Here is a 26,985-nt window from a genome sequence, read left to right as displayed (position 1 = left end):
TGTCTTTATATGTATGTCACGTTGTAAAATGCGAAACGCCAAGCGTTTTAGTTAGTTTTAATAATTGTTTGCAAATTTAAATATATATATTTAAATATATAAGTAGTGGAGTTGCCAACGTAACCAAAATGCGCGATTAATTAAGTCGAGTTAGCGACAGTTCTTTGAATTAAAACATTAACACACACACAAACATATAAGAAAAATTTGCATAAGTTTTGCTTCGATAAGTTTTTTGAACGCATTTCGTTTCCGAAAACAATTTTATTTAAACTTATTTTCGAGCATATTTTTTTATTAATTTATTTCATAGTATATACAAGTGTATGTAGATTAATTTAGTTTTTTTACAATATTTTATACGCTTATTTAAGGTATTTAAATATATTTGCGTAGGCAGCCCGAGTAATGAATATTTATGTAATTAAACAGGCGTTGTACACATGTTATTTACTAAAAGTCTATCCATATAAGTATGTACATACATACATACTCGTACATAACTTCGGAGATATGTATGTATTAAGCAAAGTAAGCTTCTCATGCACAACTAACTATGTACTTTAATTTTATATTGTATCAATTATTAACTGCAATGTGAGCAAATTAAGTAAACAATTTCACAAATTATACGCTGTATATACAATACATACATAAATAAATGAAGTGAATAAAAAACTATTACATTAAAAATAAAAATATATACATACATACATATGTATATTAGTATTTTTTCTTATAAACGCTTTGGTGAGTATTAAAAAATTAATTGAAGAACAAAATTACTGAAGGAAAAATGCCAGCTAATTTAGTTTGAGACGAACTGACCCGTGATGTCAAAAAAATCTAATGAATGGCGATCCATCTCGCCCGAGGCTTATAACAAGTACATATATGGAGCGTTGGCTCATGAGGCTATTTTGAAAACGGTAAGAAAGATTTGTACGTAGGTTCCCTTTTATAATTCGGGATTCGAAAACAAAAACAAATTTTAGTCGTCGAAAATCGCCTTATTATTTTTTAAAATATTCTCCACTAAGATCTATACGCGAAACCATTGAGCATACCCTGATATTCTGAACATACTGTAGTTATAGAGGTATCACTTTTGCTACCTACTGAACGGCAGAGAAAATGGAATATCTGAAGATGGAGATGGCGAACCCTATTTTCCAATCGATGACGATGAAATAGTTGTTCCATTGCCCGACTATGATGAGATTCGAATAGCAATTACACGCCTGAAGAACAACAAAGCGGCAGGGGCCGATGGATTACTGGCCAAGCTATTCAAATACTTATTGAACCTTATCAGTGTGGGTTTAGACATAGAAATTTTACTATCAACTAGATTTTCACCATGCGCCAAAACTTGGAAAGGATCCGTGAGAAGGAAGATCCACACACACCACCTCTTAGTCGATTTTAAAGCATCCCGGCAAAGCTAATATGGCTGTGTAAGCTAACGTTGAGCCACACCAAAAGCTTTGTCAGAATCGGGATGGTGCTCTCTGTGTCGTTCAGTACCAAGAGAAGTTTCAGGCAAGGTTCCTTCTAACTTTGAATTCCTCTTGTCAACAGGTACTACTTTGGACTGAATAGGCAATTGAAGAGTGACATCTTCTCCAATAAACAAAGATCAAACTAAACAAGTCCTCATCATTCCCGTCCTGCTATATGATGCGGAGGCATGGCCAATGACATCATCTGATGAAATTCGAGAAGAAAAGTTTTGCTGAAAATGTACATATGCTCCTTTGCGCATTAGCAACTGGGAGTACCGCAGTCGATGGAACGGTGAACTGTACGAGATATACGGCGGATAGACTATCTGAGATGCAACCGTGGCCAAGATAATGAAAGAGATAATCTTTAAAAAATAAATGCCAAAGAATGTCCTTTCGAATGATAATAAACATTCACCATTAAATTGAAGTTGAAGAAAAGTTCGAACTAAATCACCCTTTATATATTTATCTAGTTAAACGCCATATGGTTGCCATTTACTTTACATACACATTTGTTAGGTAATAAAGATGATGGCACATGTCAATATTTAGTTCTTCAAAAATAAGGTTGACAGACAAGATGGCGATTCACTCCGTTATAAATGCAGCAAACTGTCAAACTATCACGACATGATGAACTAATGTATTTACTATCAAGCGCAATAAAAAAGTAACAAGACGAAACTGTCTGTCTGTCTCTAGTTTCATTATTCTTGGACCACTCCAATCCATCTCATTCAACTAATGAAAGCTAGTCTGATATATTTTATCTTATTCGAAGTATGAAGAATAAATATTTAGAAAACACACACTAGTAGAAATGTAACGTTGATAGGTTCTACAAAACCATGAAAAATTAAACTATACTTTAACTAAGTTTAACGGTAATCACGGCTTATCTGCACGAAAGTGATAACCGGAAATTGGCGTGAAACACTCAATTTCAAGGTATTGAGTCACACCACAAAGTGGATTCATCTTTCTAAATTTCTAAACAATCATTTACACAGTAATCGGCATTACGAGGGATAAGTTTGAAACGCTTCGTTTTACAAAACGAAAATATGAAAATATTTTTTGCAAGTGTATTAACAACGCTTTTAGCATTATGCACCGCACTGGAGGACTATTGTGATCCGGAATTATGTAGGAATACGGGAGGAAAAAAACATGTTGCATGCGACAACAACGGCGTATGTGTTGATACGAATTTATTTTATAACTTAAGGAATAAGTAAAAAAAAATAGTTCTGATAGGATTGTTTAAAGTGGTATATCGAACACTTGTTAGAAATATTTGAGACGCAATGTACATATAACCCGAGTCCAATGGAAAAGGTGGAGAAAAAATTTACTCTTTTTTTTTTTTTTTTTGTTTTTTAATTTATCAATTAGGACTTTTTTGCAATAACTCTAACAATAAAATATAAAATTTTCACACCAACAGAGCTTCCATGAAAGATGTTCTCCTGATACAAGATTGGTAGATTTGAACTTCTATATACCGTTAATTTTAAAAGAGCACAATGAAAGACGAAACAAAGTGGCTGCCGGCGAATTAACGGGTTATGCGAGCGCTAAACGTATGGCTGTAATGCAGTGGGACAATGAATTGGCTGAATTAGCTACCTACAATGTGAAAAAATGCGATTGCGAATATGATGGCTGTCGAAATGTCAGGCGCTTCAAGTATACCGGTCAAAATATTGTCAGTCAAGGTTACACCGGCAAGGAGAATGCTTTCACTACTAAGCAAATCGTTCAAGATGCTATCGAAAGTTGGTTTGAAGAATATGTCGCTGGTTCAATGACTTACATGAGTAACTATCCAGATGATTTTGATATATAGTAAGCTGCAGTACAAATATTTATATATAAAAATATTTTTTTTAAGTTTGTGTTAATACATTTAATTGTACTTTTAGTAAAGAATTTTCACACTTCGCACTCTTGGTTACCGAAGCAAGTAATTATGTAGGATGCGCTGCGTCACGCTACAAGGAGGAGCAATACAATACTGTTTTAATAACATGTAATTATGCTTCGGCTGCTCTACAGAATCGTCCGATCTATGTAGAGGGTCCAACTGCATCGGGTTGCAAAAGTGGCAAAAATGACACATATCCGGCATTATGCTCCATCGCTGAAGTATATAAATAATTTGGTGGCAATATAAAATAAATATATGTATGTTCTATATATAATATTTTTAAATATATTAAGTGCGATGGTTATAATTAAAGTTATTATACTTAACTGTCATCTTTTTTATTCACTTCACAAATAACAATAATATTAACGAGGGATGCATTTGGCCCTTACATTTTTATACGCATCTATAATGCCTCCATACTGATTGTAACTGATTTCTTGCAAGCAGCTTTCTACAGAGGCATGTATAATTTTAGGGTGAATTTGTATTTGAACTGACATTAAAAGAGTTTACTCGATGGGCATTGTTAGAAAATGTTAATGAAATATTAATTTCAATTTAAATACAAATTTATATAGATAGATTATCTAAAATATTTGAACATTAAACGATCTTTTTCATTGAGAAATCTGAAAAGAAACGGACCCATTTCCTAATTGACAGCCACCGAACAGCTGTGACAATTGACGTTGAGTCTCGCAACCAACTTCATCATAAATATTGGCGCGCTTTCTGTTTTCATTCGCGCACGATTTGTCATTTTAAAGCCGTGTTTGTGAAAATTTTATAATTAATTTCAGTGTTTTCATAAATTTTAGTATTTTAACCAAATATTAAGGTATGCAAAGTTCGGCAGTCAAAACGCCCGCTACAAGCAAACGTGAGGGCGGTGCTGCGAGAAAATCAAGCGGTAAGAAGCTTGTACAGGCGCGGCTGCCATTCAAAATAATTCCAACTGGAACTCCCACTGCCGCTGCAAGTTCAACTTTAGCCAAGGATACAGACGAGACAGCAAAAGATGCCAGAAAACGCAAGTTATCATTTGAAGCCGACAAAAGTGAAAAGGCAGAGTGTGCGGCAACTGATGAATTGCGTGGACGATCTGCTAGCAAAGAGAACTTGACTGTAAGAACAAAAAAGTTGAAAACTGATGAACAGGATGATGTTATACTACTGGATGACGATGATATTTTGGAAGACGAGGATGGTAAGGTTAAGGATGCGGAAAGAACAGAGGATGAAAACGATGCAAGTAGTAATGAGAAGGTAGAGAAGCAAGTCAAGAAAACTCCTGTCGCAACAAAAACTCCAAAAGCAATCAAGCAAGCTAAAAACAAAGTAAGCAACACTGTTAGTTCACCACGCACGCCAAAACCGAGTGCCGCCACAGAGAAAGATGCTAACACGCCAAAAAGTGCAAAAGCTAAAAACTCGAACACTCCCGGAAGTGCGAAAAATAAATCGGCCAACAGTAAAGCAGGTGGTAGTGCAACAAAAGTTCAAATAAAATTGCCACTTGGAAGTGCCAAGACAAACAAACGAAGAATATCTATGATCACAGCAGACTCCAAAGATGCGAAAGTGGTTATATCTAGTGATGAACATGAAGATATTCCCGTGAAACGGCAAAGAGTTGGGGGTTCACCAAATGAACAGAAAAAGGTAAACAGTATATTGTACTCATTTTTGTTTATAAATTAAAACTGTACTAAAAATATATAATATTTCATGAAATTTGAAATGTTATCTTTTATATTATTTTATAAAAATATGTATTTTAGTTTTGCCAGATTACTAAACCTATCAAACTCACTATTTCATATCTACATAGGTAGAGGATTCTGATAAGGTATCCAGTACGATCATCGATGATAGCAGTATCACAGAATCGGAAGGAAATTCAAATGTGCTGATCATGGAACTCGGCGGAAATGTTACCGACCTGCCAGATTCAGAGTTGGACAGTAGAAGTAGCTCTGAGACTCTTAAATCAATAAATACTACGTCGGAACATTCTTCAAAAATTCAAACATCTACTAAAAGTAATAAAAATGATTCCTCAAAATTAAAACCGGTATCTGCAAGTTCCAAGGAAACTGCTCAAAAACAGTATAATCCAGTTTCTCCAACAAAGGCTGATGATGTTAAACTTATTTCGAGTGAAAGTGAATCCCTTATAACTGAAAATAAACCAATTGAGATAATAGAATCACAAACAGATGACAATGAAACAAATGTTAAAACATCTAGTGAATCACAAATTACAGAGGGAAACAACTCACCACAAGCAGAAAAGATAAAAGCAGGTAATGATAAAAATGCTAAAAAAACACCTCAGCAAAAGCGTAAAACACCAACCAGAGCAAATAATGCAAATAAGGATAAAAAGTCTGTAGACACCCCAACCACATCGGAAAAAACATCTCAGCAAAAGACTAAAACACCAACCAGAGCTACTAATGCAAATAAGGATAAAAAGTCTGTAGACACCCCAACCACATCGGAAAAAACACCTCAGCAAAAGCCTAAAACACCAACCAGAGCAACTAAAACAAATAAGGATAAAAAGTTTGTAGACACCCCAACCACCTCGGAAAAAGGAAAAGTTAGCACAAATAAGAAATCTCCAATTAAAGAAGATAAGGTTGAAGATAATGAACAAGTTGCAGAAGTTTCAGTGATTGTAGATAGTACTTCGGATTCCGAAAGTGCAACTTCCAATAATGATGAAAGTAAGTCTTTCGTTGAGGAAAGCACACCTAGAGTTGTGGCTACCCCAAAAATAGCCAGAGACGAAGCACTTGCATCGAAGAAAAATCTTACACCGAAGCAGATACAGTTAATGGAACAAAGGCGTAAAGCACGTGAAGAGAAGGAGCGTCGTTTGCAGGAGGAAAAATTGCAAAAGCAGCGGGAGAAGGAGGCCAAGGAATTGTCAAAGAAGCGCGAACGGGAAGAGCGTGAAGAGCAACGCCGTAAAGAGCGTGAGGAGAAGGACGAACAGAAACGCAAAGAACGTGAGGAGCGTGAAGAGCTGAAGCGTAAAGAACGCGAGGAAAAAGAACGGAAGCGGCTGGCCGAACAGGAAGTGAAGAATGAAGAAAAGCGCAAACGAAATGAAGCAAAAGAAGAGGAATTACGTAAAAAAGAAGAAGAGCGAAAGCGTAAAGAAGGCGCAGATTTAAAAGCTAAGAAAGAAGCAGAAGCTTTCCAAAAGTTCTTCAAAGCCAAACGTTCAGCAAATGCAGATAGCGAAGCTGGACAACAACAAGCACAACAGAATGACAGCAAAGATCCTGAAATTCTAGCCTTCCGCCCATTTGAGATCAAGGGTGACATGAAATTGGCGCCAATCCGGCGGAAACTGCTTAGCGCTCCCTCTAGAAAACAGCTCGATACTTTCATGGCAGATGTGCCAGCAGAATCTACTCATTTGTATCTGGATGAACTTAAGAGCGGCAAAATAGTACCAGGCATATGGCGGCGCATATCAGTAGATACGAAAGTATCCGAAGAAGACGTTCAAATCATAGGTCCTAATTTTCTTTATATATAACTCTCTTTTTACTAACTGTTTTGTTATCATTATTCGCTGCAGATGACGAGCTGGATCGCGCAGGTCAAGCAATTGTGGAAGAGACGCACGCACCCATTGAACATTTCAAAGCTAAATTTTATAAATTCCATGAAAATCGTAGACCTCCATACTACGGCACATGGAGAAAACGAACAAATGTGATAAAGCCAAGGCGACCTTTTGTGCAAGATGCGGTAGGTGTCACTTGCTAACGGAATTATGATTTGATTGTTTTAGAACCCATTTACAATGTATTTATTTACACAGAAATTTTTCGACTACGAAGTCGATTCTGATCTCGAGTGGGAAGAAGAGGAGCCTGGCGAGTCGCTGGACGGTAGTGATGACGAGAAAGAGAAAGAGTCGGAGGACGATGACTACGAGGTCGACAACGAATGGTTTGTGCCACATGGTCATCTCAGTGAAGAAGAGCTGCAAAATGAGGATGATGTGCTCGACGCCAACACACGCGAGGCCCAAAAAGCAAAATTACAAGTACTGCAGCAGGAGTTTGCACAAGAGATGAAAAAGAAAACCGAGAAAATTAAACCACGTCTCATCGGTTGCATTTGGGCAGATGAAAATGGCAATCAACCGGCGTTATGTCCGAAAATCATCTGGGATACTTTAAATTTGCGTGCAATGTTATTCGAAGCTCCACCGCTACTGGAGGACCCCGAAGTTGCGGAAAAGAGTGAACTTGGTTCGCCAACAAGCAATGAGAAGACAGTTGAGAAAGTGAAGCCGATTAAAATAACCGAACGCATGCTGAATGACTTGGTACGCTTGGTGCATGGAAATCAGCATTCCAAAAACTTTTTAATCAAAGAATTTATCGCTTACTTGGAAGCCAGCGAGGAATCTATTAAGAACGGCGAAGTACGTGGTCCCATCAAATCAATAGTACGAGAGAAAATCGACGAATTCGCCGAATGGACCATAATCGAATCAAATAAGGTTTTACAGAAGAATAAAAAGAAAAATAAAAAGCGCCTCTGCTGGGTGGTATCTGCTGACGTACTAAAGAAAATGGGTCTGGAAGATTTGGGTTTACATAATACGTGGAAATATACACTGCAACCGAAATCCAGTAAAGACGAGACGACAAAAGCCGAAGTTGAAGTTTCCACTGAAAACGAGACAAAGGAAACAACTGAAATTGCTTGTGATACAGAAAACCCAAGTGAAACCGAGTCAAAGACCGCCGACAAGAAACAAACTAAAAAGGAAAAAGCAAAAGAAAAGAAGCTTAAAACAAAATCAGAAATAACAAAATTCACAAAAGTGCTGCCGCCGAAGGCGAGTGAACCCAAATCGCCTAAAGCTACAGCGACACCAGCAACAAAAGAGGATACAAATGCGTCTTCCACGGGATGTAATAAATCGCCGACAGCCGCAGTGACGTCACCAGCCTCTACTAAGCCGACGGCAAATGTTAAAAAGCGTGTACCACTGCTAATGTCCGTCGCGCGTGGACAGAACATACCGCAGCCCGCAAAGAATGCGCTTATCAGCGAGTTTTTAAAGAAGTCCACGGCTGAGAAAGCAGCGCCTGCCAGCGAAACAACAAATACTGCCGCCACTTCCACTGCCAAAGAAGACAGCGCTGTGGTGGAACTCGACTAAGCCGTTCATAGTGTATAATGTAGTTATATATATATATTTTTTATATCATAGTACTCTCTCATGTACCGTTTGCTACCAGCTGTCCCTTACCTACCTACCTACATATATATTGTATTCAATCACACGAATAGTTAGTGTAAAATAATATTTTTGTTAAGTATTTAAAGTCCATATTATCCAGCATATATGTTAAGTTCATTGGCCAAGTTAGTAACTTAAAGCCTAAAAACGAAATGAATTGTTAAATAACATTTATTAAGTTACTAAAAAATATTTTTAGTTTCATGTAAACATTTACATATAGACATGGTCAATTAATGTTAAATATTGTATTTTTCCTAATGCTGTTAGAATAAAATACATGCATAATCAGTGGGTTTACCAGTTAATTCGAAAGAAAAATTCAGACATCCCGTTATTTGTACGTCTATTTAAGCAAAATTTTTAGGTTAGGTTCAAAAAAGTTCATAAAAATTAGCATACCGCATATAGTTAGCACCCTAACGTGGGGTTTTACAAAATTATTTCTAATTGGTGTTGCTACTGCCTTTGTATTGATTTGTAAACAAACGACTTCATTCTAGTCCGTCGGACGCATTCTGCCATCAAAGCGACGAAACCATTTTAGCTTGAGCAAACGATTGTGAATTTTCATACCGCCAAGATATAGAAGCAATTTCTTTTTCTCCTCACCCTCCGCTGCTTTAGCGACTGCAGTCTCTGAGATGAGCATATCGCCCGCAAGTACGGCATGCAATAAGTACACAACTGAAGTGACTATGGCTAATATGGTCTGTGTCTTTGAGTAGCCGAAAAATTGATGCCCCATTTCATCTTCAATAATTTCCAAATCCGATAGATACATTAAATATAAATCCTTTTCGGCATGATACATTGTGGTGATGCCGGTAACTATGTAACCAAGGCTAGCAAAACTGCTCCAAATTATTTCGCGCAGCAATACCGGATCGTTTTCCATGCAAATATTCAGACAACCAAAGAAGCTCGTGCATGTGAAGACTGAGAACACGGTGATGTACAAATAAAGATCCTGTGACACAGCCACATTTAGAAATCCCTCGATTTGTATGCCCATGCAGAGGCAGCCCAAACAGCCTTCAAATAATTTAAAGGCGAACCAAATGCTGCGCATTGTCTTCTATGCTATTTTTTAAAAGAACTTCTTATGTAAAACAAAATCAATAAATCTTCTTTATGGTTGTAGAAGTGTTTTTTTTTTGTTTTTGATTATTTTTATTTGATTTGATGAATTGAATGACTTCGAAGATTTGATTGCTCAATGCAACAGTAAGGAAGAGTAAATCTGTTTTAAGTAAACAAAAAGTTATTTAGCGAGCGAGTCAAGTACATAGTCTCAATGTTATAGAAACGTTGTCTGGTGACGTCGATGAGGTCTTGACCAAATCGATTAATGTTTTCAGAGGTAAACGGCTATATCTCCGAAACTAAATCCACAGCGGCCATATTTACAAATTGGAAAAAGGAATATGGACATGACCATAGTATTGCAGTTGATGATTCCAACTGTCAATAATCCTACAATTTTAGATGTAACTGGCAGTCTGTGCTGCTTCACTCCTCATACGACTGCGATTATCGCCAATGTACAGAGCCGCAACAAAATCCTCAAGTCGCTAACCGGCAACACATGGGGAAAGGACGAAGAAACGTTGTTGGCAACATACTTCTCAGAACACTGCACTCCGGACTACGACAGGATGCTTCTTGATCATCTTGAAATCATCCCTGTAGTCACCTGCTTGGAGCGCAAGCGCCTCCTAAGATCATTAAGAGGTCATTCCTCAAAGAGGTCGACTACAACAAACAATACGCCGACCAGACTTCGGACGCAACTAATTTCCAACGAGCACTGACCGCCATTTACAGTGTAGCCATCAACACCTTCACCGGCTCCCTTTCAGTGAATGATTTCCACCTCTTTGCGTGCCCCCACCCCCACTTCTGACATCCCTCTCCCTTCGGTCCAGCCCCGTCAAAACAGCACGTGTCTTGGGCCTCTCACTAGATGACGTCGACGACAAGTTAGCGAATACTTACCATCCAAATAGGGACTAGGTATCTGCCAAAACAACAACAACAGCAATCGCATACAGTTTATATTAGGTTAGATAGCTGATCCTCAAGATGTAGGCCGTAATTGGACTACTATGTATATATAGTCCTAAAAAAAGTTGTCCTCTAGACGGTAAGTCAGCAAAGCGCTGGCATCCAGCAAGATTCTTAACCTTTCAGCATGTATGCCGATGACCTGTTTTAATAGGGATAGGCTAGCCTTGCTAAATCTCTTGATCGACCTTGAGCCACTCTCGTTGTACTGCTCCTCTCGTTGCAGTTATAACAAAATGCTTCTGATGTCATCTCAAAAGCATCTGTGATGCCGCATGAAGCCCGCTAAGTTTCGTCGTAAACTTTTCACAAAGTGTTTTCTGCGGTCTTCTATTAAGTCATGTACCATCCATGTAGTCAAGAGATTGAAGCCAAACCGCCTTGTAGGAATATCACATCTGCAATACTCTGTGATTTACATCTGACGGACCAGACATCGAGACGCCTTTCTTTAAGATTTCTGATTTAGATTGCTACAAGAAAAATTAGTAAAAGTTGAACGAGATTTTAAGGAAAGGAACGTATTTTGCAAAGCTTTCTTACTACTTAGGTACAACGAAACATTAATCTCGGATTGTTTAAGCGGGTTATCATAATATCGAAGGATCGTAGTCGTAAGCCGAACTGAAAAAAATTACGAAACCAGTTTTACTGAAGACCCAGAGGTTCTACAAACTTTCTTGAAATATTTTCAAGAATTTTGGATGGGTGGCAAGCCGTTTATGGCCCGAAGATGTTAATGTAACTACAACAAAACTAAATTAAATGCTTAAATACCGTTAATTCAGCCGGCTCAATGTATTTTTAATGAAGTTCGCCTAATGCCAGTGTGCACACTTACATGTTTACTTGGAAGGCAATAATACAGTAGTTTTATGGACGATTTTTAAGCCGAGTAGATTTAAGAATAATTAAAATTTTTTTCTTTAAATTAGTAAACAACTATGAAAATACCCAAAGATGTAAGTTAGAACCAAGTTTCCTTCATAGTAAGATACTAAAAAAACTCAAATTTCAAGGTTATCTGTGGAGTATGCAAGAAAATCTTTTGTTGTGCCGAGTGCCGTTACAAGCACGAGATAAAAACACATGCGATCGTTGTACAAAAGCCCAAAATCTCCAATCAATCGAATGAAGATGTGCCTTCAGCCAAGCTGGAAGATCAATCGAAGAAAGCCGAAACTAACCATATTTATCTCTTCTGTCCGCTGTGTGAACGAAAGCCAATGCCGCTACAACGTGAAATGTACGCCGAGATGTTGGCGCATGTCGAGCAAAATCATCTGCCGCTGCGTTGCCGTAAATGTGCCAAGGTAAGTGCATAAAATGCCAAGGTAACACGTCTGAAATGCATAACTCAAACGCACATTTACTTCAAAGGTCTATAATCGTTTGGACGACTTGCAAAACTTCTCAAAGTGCACGCAGATCGCCGCTCCGACATGTTGTTATCCTGACAAGGGTTGTTGCAATCAACTTGATCATACCTGTGACACCGTCACCTTGCAGAAGGAGTTTGCCAGAGTTACGATTTCGACGCAAACGTCACCGCAGCGCCGCCAATCCGATGAGTTCCACGAGACGCCAATGTCACTAATCAACCTGCGTTGGAAAGCCAAAAGCAAACTGACACATGAGGAGTTTGTGTGCGACAGTGTTTCCTCATTGCGAAATATTTCGTCGATTAGCAACAGTTCACTGCGCCGCAGTTTGGATGCCATTATCAAACCAAAGGGCCAGATAGTGCGCACCACATCGACGCCAGTGCACGCAGAATTGCTATGCACAAAGCACACCGAGCGCACATTTAATGCCTCTGGCGCCCAAGTGTCCAGTATTTACCATAGTGGCGGTGAAACGGACAATCACAGTCCTGCAATCGCGGCAGGCGCAGTCGTAACCTCTAATCCAGTCGCTCAATCACCAACCAAACAGCAATTAGAGAACATCAACCGCTATCTGAAGGTTCCACGTGGCAAAATGAGCGCGGTGACTCCACTACGGCAGGTGATGTCGAAGAGTATACAAAAGGCCTTCGCCGAACATGGCGGATTGCCATCGGCGCGTATCAGTGGCGCCGATTTGCCACCAATGCGTAAGAATATGTTTGACTCTCACGCTACTGATATAAGCAGCAGTTCGGTGGGCTCGCCACTCGATCTGCGTATGTCGCCGGTAGTTCGACGCACTCATACCGAAATCCAAATGAGTCAACTGCAAGATAACTGTGCTTCAGCGGAGCGAAAATCTTCACTTTCACAAAATATGCGTCACGAAGTGTTCCGTTCGTCACAAAAGCTCACTACTACCGAATCCATTGTGATAACGCGCACAAAGCACTTGGCCGGTTTAGAATCTGCGGCGAGTAGTATGAGCAGTACTGGTGGTTCTGTGGCATTCAAGACGGCAGACAAATTAACGACGTCTGCAAGCTCGACCAGGGACAACTGCAGCGGTGTGTCTAGTTCCGGCGGCAATTCGGTGTACAAATCATGCGAGAGTATTGAAATCATAACGGCCACCACTGCGCTGAGTGAGATCCAACAGGGTTATTATGCCGTCAACGATAAGCTCGATAATGCAAAAGAGCCAATTATTCCAACCATGGAAAATGTGGCGCAGGTGGTTAGCTACAATTTGCCGCCAATCACGCCCATTACGCGCATTCCAGGCGCACTTATCAATAAAAAGTTTATACGTTTCGACTCACCTTGCGAAGAAGAGGACGAATTAGAAATTCCGGACGAAATTAAGAAACCTAAAGACAAGCCAAATTCAGTAACTCCAACAAAACAAACTATGCCGTCGCAAAGCGCAAATGTTTATGGGTCACCGCAGCGCGCCAATAACAGTACAGCTAATGCCGGTTCAAAAGCTCATATGAAAGTCCCCGAAACCCCACGTAGCTGTGACTCTTCCACAACCGAAGCATTCTTTACGCCGACCGCCACGCCAGTACGCAGGAGTAAAATGCCGCTAATCCAAGAAAAACCGCACAACTCAAATGACTTTAGGAAACCTGCATCTGGGCGTGCGCCTGCTCTTAGCAAACACGGTAGAAGTGCCGCATTTGATCGTTCCGAGAGTATTACAGATAATGACAACGAAAATGATGCAAAAGAACACAGTGTTACTACTAAACACCAAACTAGTCAAAATACTTCGGCTGCTTTGGGTCGATCATGGTCATTCAGCGCCTTACTGGGCTCCGTGATGCGCTTGAATTCCACAGGCAAAGAAGCTACGCCCGAGAAAATTGAAACGCCGTCCCGCACAGATGTTAACTCCAATTCGATAATCAAACGTTGCGCTTCGATAGCAGGTAATGGCCGATACTATTATGTAAGAAACTCTTTAGAATTTTTTTTAGACATATGATAGAACAGTCGTCCATACTCTGAAGTTGCTTTGAGAACCCTGACCTGTTCTCCTTCTTCAAAGAAATTTTTGTTGTTGTAGCGGTTTCAGCCAAAAGAAGAACCCTTCGCCGGATAAAATCCAGGTCAATTCCATCATTGTAGAACTGGCTGTTGAAAGAATGGGATTAAGAAAGGCACTGTCCCACTAACCAAGTTATCATAAGTTCTAATTCCGCCTATCCGGATTGGACCCAGATTTTTATATCGCACAATGTCAACTCAGCAGAGTTCCTGAAAAATATTTGAGGTTATTAGTTTGCGGAATATGCAAATATGTTCTGGACTGGGAATTAAAATGCAATCAACGGTAACGTTAACGCAAGCGATCATTGCTGGCGCCACGACAATCGGGTATTTTTATCCGGCCAAGGACTCGGTACCATGCCTCGAAATTACTTTAGGATTGCTTGCTGCCGCTACAACAACAACAACACTTAATTTTGTAAAATAATATGTAAAAAACTTTAATCTTCCAGGTTCTCTTATGCGCACACAGTCTCTAATTGATGAAGATGAACAAGGACGCAACCAAAAACGAAAGCGGTCTTACACGACAGACGTGAAATCGATATCCAGCGTCGACTATCAACGACAATTCCGCGACCCTGTGTCACCGAGTCCCGAGAAGGCGTTACGTACGAAACGCTTTCGCATACATGGACGTAAGCCGATCGAGCGAATGCGAAGAGAGCTATGAGCCGAACTTACTCCTTAATTCAGCGCTTTCGGGAAAGCGGCAAGCGTTGCGGTTACTTAAAACTTAGAGACACGAAACTAGTAAAATTATTTATCAGATTTTTTTTTTATAAATATACATAAATACTAACTTAAAGCAAAGCTTGTGATTTTATGTGCAAAATACTCGATAACTGTTTATATAGTGTTTTTATTATGTAAGAAAATAAATGTTCAACTTTTTCACATTTTACATTTCGTCCTTAACTATAACAGTAACATTACACATATTGGTATGTAACTCCAGCGCATCAAACATTCTCACACACACTTAATACTGCTCCATGCCAAACTAAATACCACGCCGTACCGGCTTCGGTGCGAAGAGGATCTTAGCCGGTTTGCACAGCTCCAACTCAGTGCCCGGCCGCACGGACAGACACAGTGTGATGTCCACTGACGAAGCCTCCGTCCAGACGCTATGCGACAGCAAAATCGTAGTGCGCAAGCGCATGCTGGTCTCGTGCTCACCCTGCTCGGTCATGATCTTCTTGAAGTCGGCCAGCTTTGGCACCACCGTGTGCACATGCTGGTCGGGGTACTTAATCTTGATGCGCATCTCTTGCTTCTGTGTTTCCTGCAGGTTATCGAACTCTGCCACAAATGGCAATGCCGCTATCAAGCCAGCTGTCACTTTTATGACATTGTCTTGCGCCATTTGCGCACACGGTTCCACAATGCGTGCCACACACATGCGTATATTAATGTTGGCCGGCGGCATGCGCACGGGGGAGGCGTTCTCAACTAACGGCAATATTTCACGAAATACGCGACCCGGTTTTGGATCGGGTATGTTGCCCAACAGCGAGAGCAGCGATGTGGTAAACGAATCCGGTTGAAAGGACTCCTTCTCATCGAGGAAATTGCTAATATCTGCAGCTGTTTGCAAAAGCATTTGACATGGACCGAGTGCACTTTGCGAGCGATCGCGCACAATTAACACCAAATGGAGCGCACTAGCACGTAAGCAAATTTGCTTGACAAGCAACATATCACCGTAGGTGAGTCCCGAGAAGATGTGCTGCAATTTGAGGCAATTGCGTATGAGTTGCGCCAGTGACTCTTTGAGGGGGGCGCGACTGCGTTGCGTAGTTGTGCAGCTTTGCAACTGATCCAATTGTATTTGGGCAGCCAGAAAGGTTTCCAAGAAGTTTGCCGTACCATACATTTCCGGGTCGATTTCACCTAAACGTTGTAGGTTACTTTGAGCCGTCTTGAGCAGCGGCACTCTTTCGCGAACTATGCTGAAAGTTTCGTGTATATGCTGGAGTATGGTATTCAAGTATTCGCGAGAGCTCTCAGCGCCTTTTAGCGGATTGATAGGCTTGGTGGTGGAGGCGCCTTCAATCGGTAATTGGGGGACGATGTGCGGCATGGCATCACGCAGGTAGGCGTAATGCTTGAGCGTGACGTCTGGGAATAAACTAATCAATGCCACCAGATGTTCTGCGGCGTTAAAAAGTAAAATGAGTATGCAAAGATATGCGGGATCTTCGACATCACGTTCGGCGCTGTCGAAAAATGGATGATCCTGCAGAAGGTGAGAAGTGACGGCCATGCAGAGATTGGGATGCTTTTGACCGATTTTGCGCATACAACCGAAGGTGGAGTTTTTATCTTGTGGGTACTTGGAGAGCACATCCAATAATTTCTGCACAACCATGAGCAGGCAGGCCTAAAAGGGAGAAATAAAAGAAAAAAGTTTGTATTTAAAATAAATGAAAAATATGAATATATATGTATATATGCTTACCTGTGTTGAAACGCGGCATGCTCCCAACATCAAGTGTAGGCCCTCACGTACGTCAACCGAGTAGTCTTCCAACGAGCTAAGCATGGTTTCGAGTTGGTCCTCGCGTAGGACGATATGACGTGCAATTGCTGTCAAGCTATAAATAGCTTTCAAGCGTACATCTTCGATTTCATCGTTGAACATGTCAACCAGGAAATCCAGACTAGTCACGGCGAAGTCAGGATTGCTCAATGCTAATTTACACATGGAGTCTACAGCGGCTGTACGTACTTCGAGGAATTCATCCTCCAAGCCGTGCACCAACGCACCACAAGCGCCACTTGCCACCAATGATATAGATTTAGAATCCAAACGCTCTTGCGGCGCATCATCGGCCCAGCGTTTGCCAGTCGACCATTCGCCACTTGCCACCAGTTGTGCACCACGCTCGTGCGCAGTTTTCTTGCGTCGCAAGTTACTCATTAGCTTCTTGTCAAGTGTTTGATGCAGAAACTCCGAAGTGACTTGTGTCATAAGCCCCAAGTGTTCAGCAGCCTGTAAACAGTTAAAAAATATTTGTAAATACTTTTATTGACAGGACACGTCGAATTTATTGCACACTTACTTGCGTACGTATCTGTATGGAAAGATCGCATAATGCGCCGCAAACTTTGCCAAAAGCAGCGTCAATTAAACGCATTTCTTCATCGTCTTCTCCACCAGTTATAATGTGGTCCGGATGACTTATGCCAAGTTGAAAGACCAATTGAAGTGCTTCCTTTCGTACACACTCATAATCATCCTTCATCGCTTCGACGGCACGTTGATATAAAGTTGGCGACAGAGTAGCACCACGTTCTCCGAGACACAATATAGAACGTAGGGCTTGGGCACGTACACCTGAATCTTGAGAATCAGCGTAATGGCCTATTAGCTCCATTACACCTTTCCGGGCATCATTTAGTGTAACAAATGCGGATAACACCATCAATGCATATTTATGTGTATGATGTGAATCGGAGGTGAGCTGTTGTTGTGCAAAGTGTGCAATTTTAGTAACATGAGTTGATGGTAATAATTTTAAATTTTTTGTGCCAATTTTATGTAAACTGTACAAGCCCTGCGCAATAACTTTTTGAGAACGTTCTTGTTTCAAGACTCCAATAATACCATCAACCAGCGCATTAATCACTTCCGGCACACGTACTTCTGAGAAATCGGCAAGCAAGCCTAGAATTTTTACGCGAACTGTTGTGTCTCCATCACGTTCTTGTCGGTATATTTCCATCAGCCGATGTATGACGTCTTGTGTTTCACCAATTTGTGCGTCATCTAATACAAGCTCATCTGCTATTTTAACTAACACTTCCAACAATTCCTTGCTGCCTTGTGGACCATGACCGGCCGGTACTCCGTCCAATGAAACAAGTACTTGCAGTAGCTTGCTGCCCGCATTGTTTTTGATTGTGGTTTGAATTCGTATCTTTTTCGAAGGTTTTTGCGAAACTTCAATAGTTTCTGTTGTAGAATGCGGTCGTTTCATCGCGGTAGCCATTTCACAAGTAAAATTATAACTAAACGTTTGCAATTAACTCATCAAAACAAAAATACTAAATTTGTGGTCGACTCTTCATCTTTACACAATGAGCATTCACAATGAACATAAGAATGAAACAATCGATAAGCAATCTATCTGATTTATCGATAATAGTCGATATCGATAAAAAACAATTTTTTTTATTTTTTGTTTACTTTTAAAACAATTAGTAAGTGTGTTGTCGTTCTGCTGTGCAAGAACCACTCAATTTTTATAATGTTGCAATATCAGGAAGCATTTGCAGAGCCATTCTGACAGTTCACTGCAGAATTGACAACACTTTCCTGATAAAGCTGTGTGTCAATATTTCGAAACAGAGGTGGTTTGAAAGAATTGTTTTTAATTTCATTTATTATTTACTTTAGTTACAGTTCATAGAATTTTAGTTGAATTTGAATTCATGCAGTAACGGCACAAATTAAAAAATTTATATAACTTTGTTTTTCATTCAGTTTTCTAAAAGTATTTACATGACTAATGCCATAGGTATGCAAATTTGTGTCAAGTTACTGCAAAATGTCACAAATCACGTTTTAGTGTTGCTCAAATGTCAAATAAACCGAAATATTTGACGTTAAACTTATTTAACTATTAAAGATGCGTAATCAAAAAGTATTAAACTTTTTAGTCTTTTCTACGTTTTTTGTCCGAGTTACCACGATCACCCTTGTCTTCGGAACGTTTTGGTGCTTTTTTGGCCATGTTCAAGAACTGATCCAAACCGAACGGATCCTCCTCTTTTTCAAATTGTACCGGTCCAGAACGTTGAGCGGCACCACCAGCTCCTCGCGAAGTACCCGAAAATTCTTTATCAGGCACGAAACGTTGCGTATTGACAATGCGATCTAAGTCCGCTCCATACGCATCATTATCGAGTTGCTTGCTTGGACGATACAGGTGAGAGGCCAATGAATTTGAATCGCGCCAAGGTTTGTCATATACATTATATGCCTCGTCATCTCCATAACCAGAGTCCATACCCTTTGTTGTGTTGAACAGACGTTGATCAAACATGGTTTCGCCGTTACCAGCTGATTTCGCGGGCATGCCCAGAGCAATCTGCTCGGAAATATCACGCTCACGTTCACGTTGTAATTTTGAACGCTTTTCTGGTGCAGCACGTGCCAAATTTCTATCTCGTTGACGCTCACGATGACGTTCCGCTCTTAATTCGTTACGTTCGCGTGTTTCCGGATTCATAGTCGCTTGGTCTTCGGGCTGACGAAGGCCAGCACGCTCCTCTCGAGCACGTTGTGCCATCATTCTGAGCATGTCCTCCTTCTTTTCCTTTTCTTTCTGCGCCAATTTCTTTTCCAGTGTGGCGCGCGCCTCTACCGCCTCGCGAGCTTTACGGTCAGCTATGTACAAAGCTTCAGCCATTTTGGCGAATTTTTCACTGATGTGCACTTGTTGTAAGCCGCGTCCATCAGCTGCCAATCTTTTATCCAAGGGAATAGTGTATCCTTTTGCGTTCTTCCAATTTGAAATGCATGGTGGTATTTTCCACTCTTTCTGTTCTTTGACTGTGACCTTACGCGAGGGGGAATGCAACACTGGTGCTGGAGGCGACGGTGGCCCACGAGGTATTTTCTTATTAATGCGGAACTTCGGTGGCTCCATTGGGTCTTGCTGCGCTTCAACCATACGTATAACTCTTTGCTTCGCTCCAGAGTTGAATGCGTCACCTTGTTGTGATGGTGTATAGCGTATATATTGGGCTGGCGCTGTTTTCTCCGCATGACGTACAGGCATAGCTGCAGCGATTTTGGCATTTGTCAGCTTTTCCAAAGCTCGTCTCGTTTCTTCTGTTGTATCAGCAACAGTTTCAGCATCAGGACGTTGTAATTCGTCAGCGTCTTCGGCAAGGACCTCTGCTGGAAGTAACTGCGATATTGAAGAGTACACGATCTTATCTTTACCGTGACCTTGACGTGCAATGGCATCGTATTTGATTTTTCCCTTTTCATCTAAGCGCACGGCCAAAGCGTTTGACTTTTTATTTAGATTGGATGGACTACCCATACCTAAAAATATGGGAAATTAAAATTTTGTTTTGTCGATTTTTTTCTATTTTTTATTTGTCTTACCCAAGGGATATTGTGCCACATGAATTTCAGGGAATGCTCCTCCATCTCCAAAATCTGCCTCGGTGCGGGGAATCCAATCTTTTCGTTGACCATAAGGTGGCGCAGCAATTTTCGCTGACACCAATGCACCCATAGGTGCACCGATAATTTTCGACTTTTGAGCCACGCGACGTTCATCTTCCCTATCCCAAACGGGGTTTGACGGTGAAGGTAATATACTTGACAACGACATCTATTTTATGTTTTAACTTTATTTTTTGGAAAAATTATTGAATGAATTGTTACACAAAAACAATTTGCTTTATATAGTTTTATGCACGTCTCTATTATTCTTACTTGTATGTCACATTTTATCCACAAACTACAGAGTTGCTATATTTGCAAACATAATCCACAAACAGAGTTGCATTTCAAACATAGCAAAATTTTAAAGGCATGTCAAGTAAAATTCGTGTTTCTTTTAAATATTAATATGAAGAAGATATACGCATATTATTACTATTTAAAATATTATTACTATTAAAAAAGTGAAATTTAAATAATATGTTATTTTTACGAATTTTTTAGATTAACATTTCAATTAATTGAAATTAAGTGAATGATAGTTTTAATTATTTAGCTGGTACAATATATTACATTTTTTACATGGTTTTACAGTGAAGTTAATTAGTACGTTATTAAGTTAATTAGTATATTATTGATTATTTTCAACTTCACTCAGAAAAGTGTTTTAAAAAGTGCTCATAAAACTCCCCCACTCTTTGGTACCTCTTTGTTTCTAACTGAACTTACTATGAACTGTATACATATGTATGTATGTATGTGTATATTTACTTGTTTCATTTGTATGCAAAATCTGATTTCTTTATTCAATTAATTTAAAAAATATTTTGATAAAAACAAGTAAAAAAATTTACTCCATCTCGCGGCTACTAATACGCGCACAAATAAAAAACTGCGGCATTTGCAGTATGTACGCAATTTAGATGAAAATAGTTGTTTGTGTTTGTGCACGATATCATGTGTGTATTTTGCCAACCGCCACACAACTGCCCCTTTAGCTCAGTGGTAGAGCACTGGTCTCGTAAACCAGGGGTCGTGAGTTCAAACCTCACAGGGGGCAACTATCTTCGTGGTTTACGGAATACCGTTTTTTGTATTATTAAAACATTGTAATAACCAAAAGCAATTAATTTTTTATAAATTAATGACTATTTATAGAAATAAATTAGTTAATTCCCTTATTGAGTCTTACAAAATAAAATGAAATGAAAAAATAAAAACCGTTATTTATTTAACAGCTAATTATTACATATTAATTTTACCGCAATTTTTTTTAAGTTTATAAGTAAAATATAAAATTTAGTGTTTACCATCGCAATAAACTTAGCTCCAGAGAATTATTGTTGCTTTTGCATATGTTTTGTCTCTTCTCTGTTGTATCTATTTCCTATACTTCGAATAGTAAACCAAAAGCGAATGAAATAAGTTACAGGGAAGCATATTGAAGGCAATGAAAACAGTGCTTCTAGTTCGATTACCAGAATATAGTTTTTTGTGTGTTTTTCTTTTAATCAATCTCAATTCTGATGAAGATTCAACAATTAAAACATTTTATAAATAAAGCATAGTATTATATTTTGATATTTAACAAACGAAAATATCATGATAAGTGAATTTGTCGAAAAAGACATATGAATTTAATTTTTATTCAAAATGAAATTTGTAAATTTATGCAAGTACGAACACTCTTTGGAGCAACCATGCAGCCCTTCTCTCCTATTTTACTACGTCCAATTTATATTTTTACTCGTTCGTTGCATTTTGACAATTAAACATCAAATAGTGAGTGGAGATTGAATTGATTTTTAAAAGTTATTTACCTTTGTGTTGAAAATAATACATAAAACATCCTTTGACATAATAGTAAAGCATTAATATTTGAATAGAAAAATAGGAAAAACTGAACTAAAACAGCATACGCCTAACAGCAAAGTCAGTTGCAGCACAAAGAGGAAAGAAACTTACAACAACAACGAGTTAGACGAGAGCAAAATAAAGATAATTTTTGGTGTTTTGTGTATTATACATATGTGTTGCGTAGTGAATCAGCTAGAATATTTCTGCTCTGTGCTGGTTTTTAGGTAATTTCACAAAAGACACAAATTTACTAAATGACGTGATGAACATATATATGAAAGTAATATAAAAACATAGAACTTTTGAGCATTGCATATTATTGAGTCGTAACGGGAAGCAGTTAGGAAGCACCCTGTGTAAGCATAAAATAGCAATAAAAACATATGAATATAGCAGAATAAGCAATCGCAGAAAACGGGAAACATGGTTCGGTTTTGCTTGACTGTTGTGTGAAGTAAGCTGATTCAAATAATACTAGCAGCAGCAAACGAAGAAGACGACTGCAGGCAGTAGAATATATTCATCATCAAGTTATATTTCACGCGCAGCGAAACTGACAATAGACGGTAGCAGCAGCAGCAAGCACTAGCAACAAGAGCAGTCAGTGTAAGAGGAACTTTGTGGAAAATTGCAAATGAACAAAATTGTGTAATTTTCAATGTGTGTTTGTTTTAAATTTATTTTAGTTTCTAACTAAAGTCGTCAGTGCTAAAGACATAATATACACGTATATTTGTCAACTATTATTCCTACTGCCGCTATATTAAAATTTAGTATTTAAGATAACAAAAAAAGGGCAGAAATACACGGAATAAAAGCTAAACGTTTTGTGTGTAGATAGAGCCGAAAAAATGCAACAAGATTGCAGTGAAGAAAGTTGGCTGGAAGAGCAATGTCATCGGGAGATCAACGCCCAACACGACGAGCACGAACGCGACTACGTAAGGAATCGTGATAGTGCCTTAAGTAATGTATGGGGTGCATTTCAGGATTCAGCCACAGCAGTGGCACATCTTTACAGAGGTGGGTTGTAGCACTTACTCCTTTGCATAACATGCTAGTTCTTAGATATAATTTAATTAAACGATATTGATATATACAATTTGAAGTACAATTAACTGTGCAGAAATTTCAACAACTAATCCTCACTAGTTCACATTACTCATAAGACAACATACTTATATATACGCATGTATGTACTATCTTAAAATTGTATAAAGATCTAAGTTTTCTTGGTATGTACGTGGATTTCAAATAAGCCGTCAAATATTTATAAGGTTAAGTCTTAAACATTTCCATAATTCATAATCACATTATCTCTTATGATGTGCGTTTTTATTAGACAAATCGTGAGTACCATAAATCAATTAACCAGCCAAACTTTTTAGTATTTTTATAAATTTAAGTTAAAAGTAAAGACTGGTTAAGAAACCCACAAAGAACGTGGTAAAGCATTGTTGTTTTAATTTGTTTTTTAATCTAAAGAATTTTCGGAAAATGACGAGTTGTTGCATTTGTTTTTATTTTTATACTTCTGTATGATATCTATTCCCTCATTAGATCATTAACTACCACGCCATTTACATACATGCTTACCTATGTAAGTTCATGAAACATTAAAGTGCAGGAATCACATGGATTCATCTGTTTATAAATGTGTTAGTATATTCTACATATTTGTGCATATAATTTGTATTGGAAACTACGATCTCTTCAAGAACAGCTGTTTGAAGGGTCGACGAACGCTTCAACACCATTCCTCAATGTACTTAATAGGGTTGTTTTCATATGTTTAATGTTCACTTGTAGGTACATATCTGGAAATTTTGGTTTCATGAGTCGGTGTGTTTGGGTATGCGTGATTTCCTTCGATTCTGCTTTCACTACCTTCATCATACATCTCTCATGTGTAGTAAATGTGTACATACATATGTATGTACTTGTATGCATATACGAAGTGTTGCTATAATGACGTGACAGGACAACTCTTAAGGTCGATATTTTGGTAGAGGGCATCAAAGTGCAATTTCCGTTACCACCTTACGTACCTACTTTTAATTATGTATATTTAATTTCAAATGTGAGGTACCCTAGCATTGTGATTAATGGGGAATATCATCAGTTTTCTTTGTTCACTAAACACATATATTTGTATGCACCTGTATATATGATGTCAATTATTCAGGTACAATCCACAATTGCATGTTTTTTAAAGTCAAGAAGTTATGCCCTTTAATATCAGAAGCAATTAATTTTACTATTTTTGTAAAAGGCATGTATATAAAAAAAATATGTTTATTTAATATCATATACATACATACATATGTACATATGTATGTATTCAGATATTTTAACAAAAGTATATATTATTAATAATATTATATTTATAATCAATATATATTGATTTATAACTGTATTGCAAATTGCAGAACGTTCTTCAAACACGTATCCTGATACAGGTGCATTATGGCTTCCATTTCAAACAGCTGCAGGCACTGTAACCACACTATACAAAGGTAAACACTCATCTGCACGTCATGTTTTGTTGCAACTCTTTCTTATTTAAGAATTTTTCTAATTTTTCATGTGCACCCAAACGCAGAAGCATGTGATGGTGTCAAGCGAACCAGTGACTCAGCTGTTCAGTGCGGCTATCAGCGGCGTACACGTGAATTGGCCGATTGGGCCAGGAGTAAAAAACGTCGTATGATACGTCGCGAGGATCTTTTAGCCTATTTGGCTGGCAAGCCGTTAACAAATACTAATCGTCGGTGAGTCGCTACTGAAGTGGCGAAATTAACAAAACTCTTAAATATATTTAAAACACCAAACACCTATACACAGGATAACAATAACAAACATTTTAAACATAACCTTTAAACTACATAAATGTTTTTTTTTTATTTCTTTTCTTTAGTTCACCAAAGCCAGAACATTCGCACAATCACTCAAACACCGGTGCTGTGTTCAATACAAACGCTTCACACCATACACCGCCTCATATATACAGCTCACATCACCATCACGCTCAGCATCAGAATCATCATCATCAAGCAGTCGGCGGTGGTGCTACTAATGAGCCAACAAATGATTTGCACACATTCAAAGAAGCGCTTGTCTTGCGGCCACGGTAAGTGCTACATAAACAAACGCAATATTTACTTTTTTTTAATAATAATTTCCTTACTCACTTTTAGTGGGCCCGAACTATTTGCATTTGTTGCCAACGAAATCGCCCGTCACTGCAAACGTCCAGCCAGTCCCATCGATGATAAAATGGACATCTGCCATTATAGCAGTAAACGACAGCGTTTCATGTAGAAATTTTTAATTTAACTCAACAATGGTAGTGTTAAAGCAATTTACGCATAATTAACCATTTAAATGGCAGTCACAGGCAGTAGAAAGGATATATAGTTGCGAGAGTAAAATTCATAAAAAAAACTGCAAAAATAATTTCTAACATCTCAAGGAAATACGAAAACTATTCAATACACACAATATTATAATCATATTCGGCAATTAGTAGCGAAAAGATTTGGCAAAACAAAAATATTGAATTTGGTACTAAAAAAACAAAAGTGCGCGATATGCCCGTTTATTACATGAACGCTTAACGTTACTTCTACACGATATATCCTAAAGAAATATACATATATAACAAAAATACAACTGCTAGTGCGCGAATTTACAAAAAAAATTTTTATTATTTCCTTTTACTCTGATAATAACACTTTCGTAGATACCAGTAGAGTAACTTAAAAATATTAATATTATATATACTTTTTCACTGTATAGAAAAGAAAGCTTAATCAATATCAAAATTATTGAATTAATTATATTTTATAAGTATTATTTGAAAACGTACAGTTCTTGTGGTCGAAAATTAAAGTGATACGCGCGTCAAAATTAAATTTGAATTGAATTTTGTTAAAAAAAAAAACAATTATTTTATTACGATTATTCACAATAAATTATATAATCACAATAGCACGTGATTCGTTTAAGCATAGTCACTGATATTTAAATGACGCTATTTAAATAATCGCATGCAGATTGAGTAAATGTGCTCGCCGTTCTATTCATATACGTGTAAGTTCAAATATTTGAGTTTTTAAATGAGTACATTGAAAATAAGTGAAGGTGATTTAAACTATGCACAGAAGTATTTAGGATTTAGTTTGTGGTTTGTTAAAATTTGACTACGATTTAGTTATCTACTTGTACTAAGTGCTATTATTTAAGCGTTGGGATATATTATATATATATAATATCAAAAAGCTCTCATATTCACATGCTATTTAAGTGCGTTGTAAGCGTATATAATTGTATCATTTATATGATAAATACAATACGTGAATATAAGTATAAAATAAACATTTTGTGAAGAGAAATAATAATCTAAAGGAAACTAATAATCGTGTGTTCTTTTCATTTACATAATTAGGTTTTCCTAAAAGATTGCAGCTTTTCAAAAAATCTTCGGCGACCAGCAGTAACGCGAACCTTGTGCAACCTTCACAGTTGCATTTTTATAGAATAAATAGTATACAAAGAGTTTTAACTTGATTTTGAAAAGTGAGTTTGAAAGTTGGCTATATGCTACGGTGGTTCGATTTTGTCGTTTTACTTCTGAAACGGTGTGCTGAAGAACTGAGTTAAAATCCCTCGATCGAGTAGATCTTGCGGAAGTATATGAAGAA

At 38.2% G+C, this 26,985-nt stretch overlaps 7 protein-coding genes and 1 non-coding gene across 9 annotated transcripts; 5 read left to right on the top strand and 3 right to left on the bottom strand.

Moving 5' to 3' along the window:
* Positions 1-1,869: 1,869 nt before the first annotated feature.
* Positions 1,870-3,913, top strand: LOC105225222 (antigen 5 like allergen Cul n 1-like). The gene is made up of 3 exons (XM_011203594.4): positions 1,870-2,701; positions 2,956-3,356; positions 3,434-3,913. Exons 1-3 carry the CDS (start codon positions 2,573-2,575, stop codon positions 3,666-3,668), a joined length of 765 nt encoding a protein of 254 aa, XP_011201896.3. The 5' UTR covers positions 1,870-2,572; the 3' UTR covers positions 3,669-3,913.
* Positions 3,914-4,140: 227 nt separating this feature from the next.
* On the top strand, positions 4,141-8,734 carry LOC105225221 (chromatin assembly factor 1 subunit A-B). The gene is made up of 4 exons (XM_011203593.4): positions 4,141-5,103; positions 5,273-6,974; positions 7,040-7,212; positions 7,286-8,734. Exons 1-4 carry the CDS (start codon positions 4,282-4,284, stop codon positions 8,642-8,644), a joined length of 4,056 nt encoding a protein of 1,351 aa, XP_011201895.3. The 5' UTR covers positions 4,141-4,281; the 3' UTR covers positions 8,645-8,734.
* Positions 8,735-8,931: 197 nt separating this feature from the next.
* LOC105225220 (uncharacterized) lies at positions 8,932-10,470 on the bottom strand. The gene is made up of 2 exons (XM_049455253.1): positions 9,128-10,470; positions 8,932-9,071 (listed from the first exon to the last, which is right to left on the bottom strand). Exon 1 carries the CDS (start codon positions 9,795-9,797, stop codon positions 9,225-9,227), a length of 573 nt encoding a protein of 190 aa, XP_049311210.1. The 5' UTR covers positions 9,798-10,470; the 3' UTR covers positions 8,932-9,071; positions 9,128-9,224.
* A 1,126-nt stretch (positions 10,471-11,596) lies between these two features.
* LOC105225218 (mitosis initiation protein fs(1)Ya) lies at positions 11,597-14,986 on the top strand. The gene is made up of 4 exons (XM_011203590.4): positions 11,597-11,754; positions 11,812-12,105; positions 12,173-14,114; positions 14,688-14,986. Exons 1-4 carry the CDS (start codon positions 11,737-11,739, stop codon positions 14,906-14,908), a joined length of 2,475 nt encoding a protein of 824 aa, XP_011201892.2. The 5' UTR covers positions 11,597-11,736; the 3' UTR covers positions 14,909-14,986.
* A 95-nt stretch (positions 14,987-15,081) lies between these two features.
* LOC105225219 (integrator complex subunit 4) lies at positions 15,082-18,335 on the bottom strand. The gene is made up of 3 exons (XM_011203591.4): positions 17,304-18,335; positions 16,700-17,233; positions 15,082-16,621 (listed from the first exon to the last, which is right to left on the bottom strand). Exons 1-3 carry the CDS (start codon positions 18,231-18,233, stop codon positions 15,239-15,241), a joined length of 2,847 nt encoding a protein of 948 aa, XP_011201893.2. The 5' UTR covers positions 18,234-18,335; the 3' UTR covers positions 15,082-15,238.
* A 273-nt stretch (positions 18,336-18,608) lies between these two features.
* Positions 18,609-20,715, bottom strand: LOC105225217 (puff-specific protein Bx42). The gene is made up of 2 exons (XM_011203589.4): positions 20,363-20,715; positions 18,609-20,299 (listed from the first exon to the last, which is right to left on the bottom strand). The coding sequence occupies exons 1-2, from the start codon at positions 20,592-20,594 to the stop codon at positions 18,900-18,902; spliced, it is 1,632 nt and encodes a 543-aa protein (XP_011201891.1). The 5' UTR covers positions 20,595-20,715; the 3' UTR covers positions 18,609-18,899.
* A 698-nt stretch (positions 20,716-21,413) lies between these two features.
* Trnat-cgu (transfer RNA threonine (anticodon CGU)) lies at positions 21,414-21,485 on the top strand. Its single transcript has one exon. It is a non-coding gene; the product is annotated as a tRNA-Thr (tRNA).
* A 411-nt stretch (positions 21,486-21,896) lies between these two features.
* On the top strand, positions 21,897-26,700 carry LOC105225216 (telomere attrition and p53 response 1 protein). 2 transcript variants are annotated; one of them, XM_011203587.4, is made up of 6 exons: positions 21,897-22,888; positions 22,969-23,305; positions 24,712-24,798; positions 24,885-25,053; positions 25,200-25,412; positions 25,480-26,700. In XM_011203587.4, the coding sequence occupies exons 2-6, from the start codon at positions 23,134-23,136 to the stop codon at positions 25,601-25,603; spliced, it is 765 nt and encodes a 254-aa protein (XP_011201889.3). In that variant the 5' UTR covers positions 21,897-22,888; positions 22,969-23,133; the 3' UTR covers positions 25,604-26,700. The 2 variants fall into 2 exon arrangements, with proteins under 2 accessions (XP_011201889.3, XP_029405632.2); XM_029549772.2 differs by having other exon boundaries at positions 22,121-22,207; positions 23,120-23,305.
* The last annotated feature ends 285 nt before the right edge of the window (positions 26,701-26,985 follow it).

The sequence above is a fragment of the Bactrocera dorsalis genome, chromosome 4 (genome assembly GCF_023373825.1).
Source record: "Bactrocera dorsalis isolate Fly_Bdor chromosome 4, ASM2337382v1, whole genome shotgun sequence".
NCBI classification, from domain to species: domain Eukaryota; kingdom Metazoa; phylum Arthropoda; class Insecta; order Diptera; family Tephritidae; genus Bactrocera; species Bactrocera dorsalis.
This window is presented reverse-complemented; position numbering and strand designations above follow the sequence as displayed.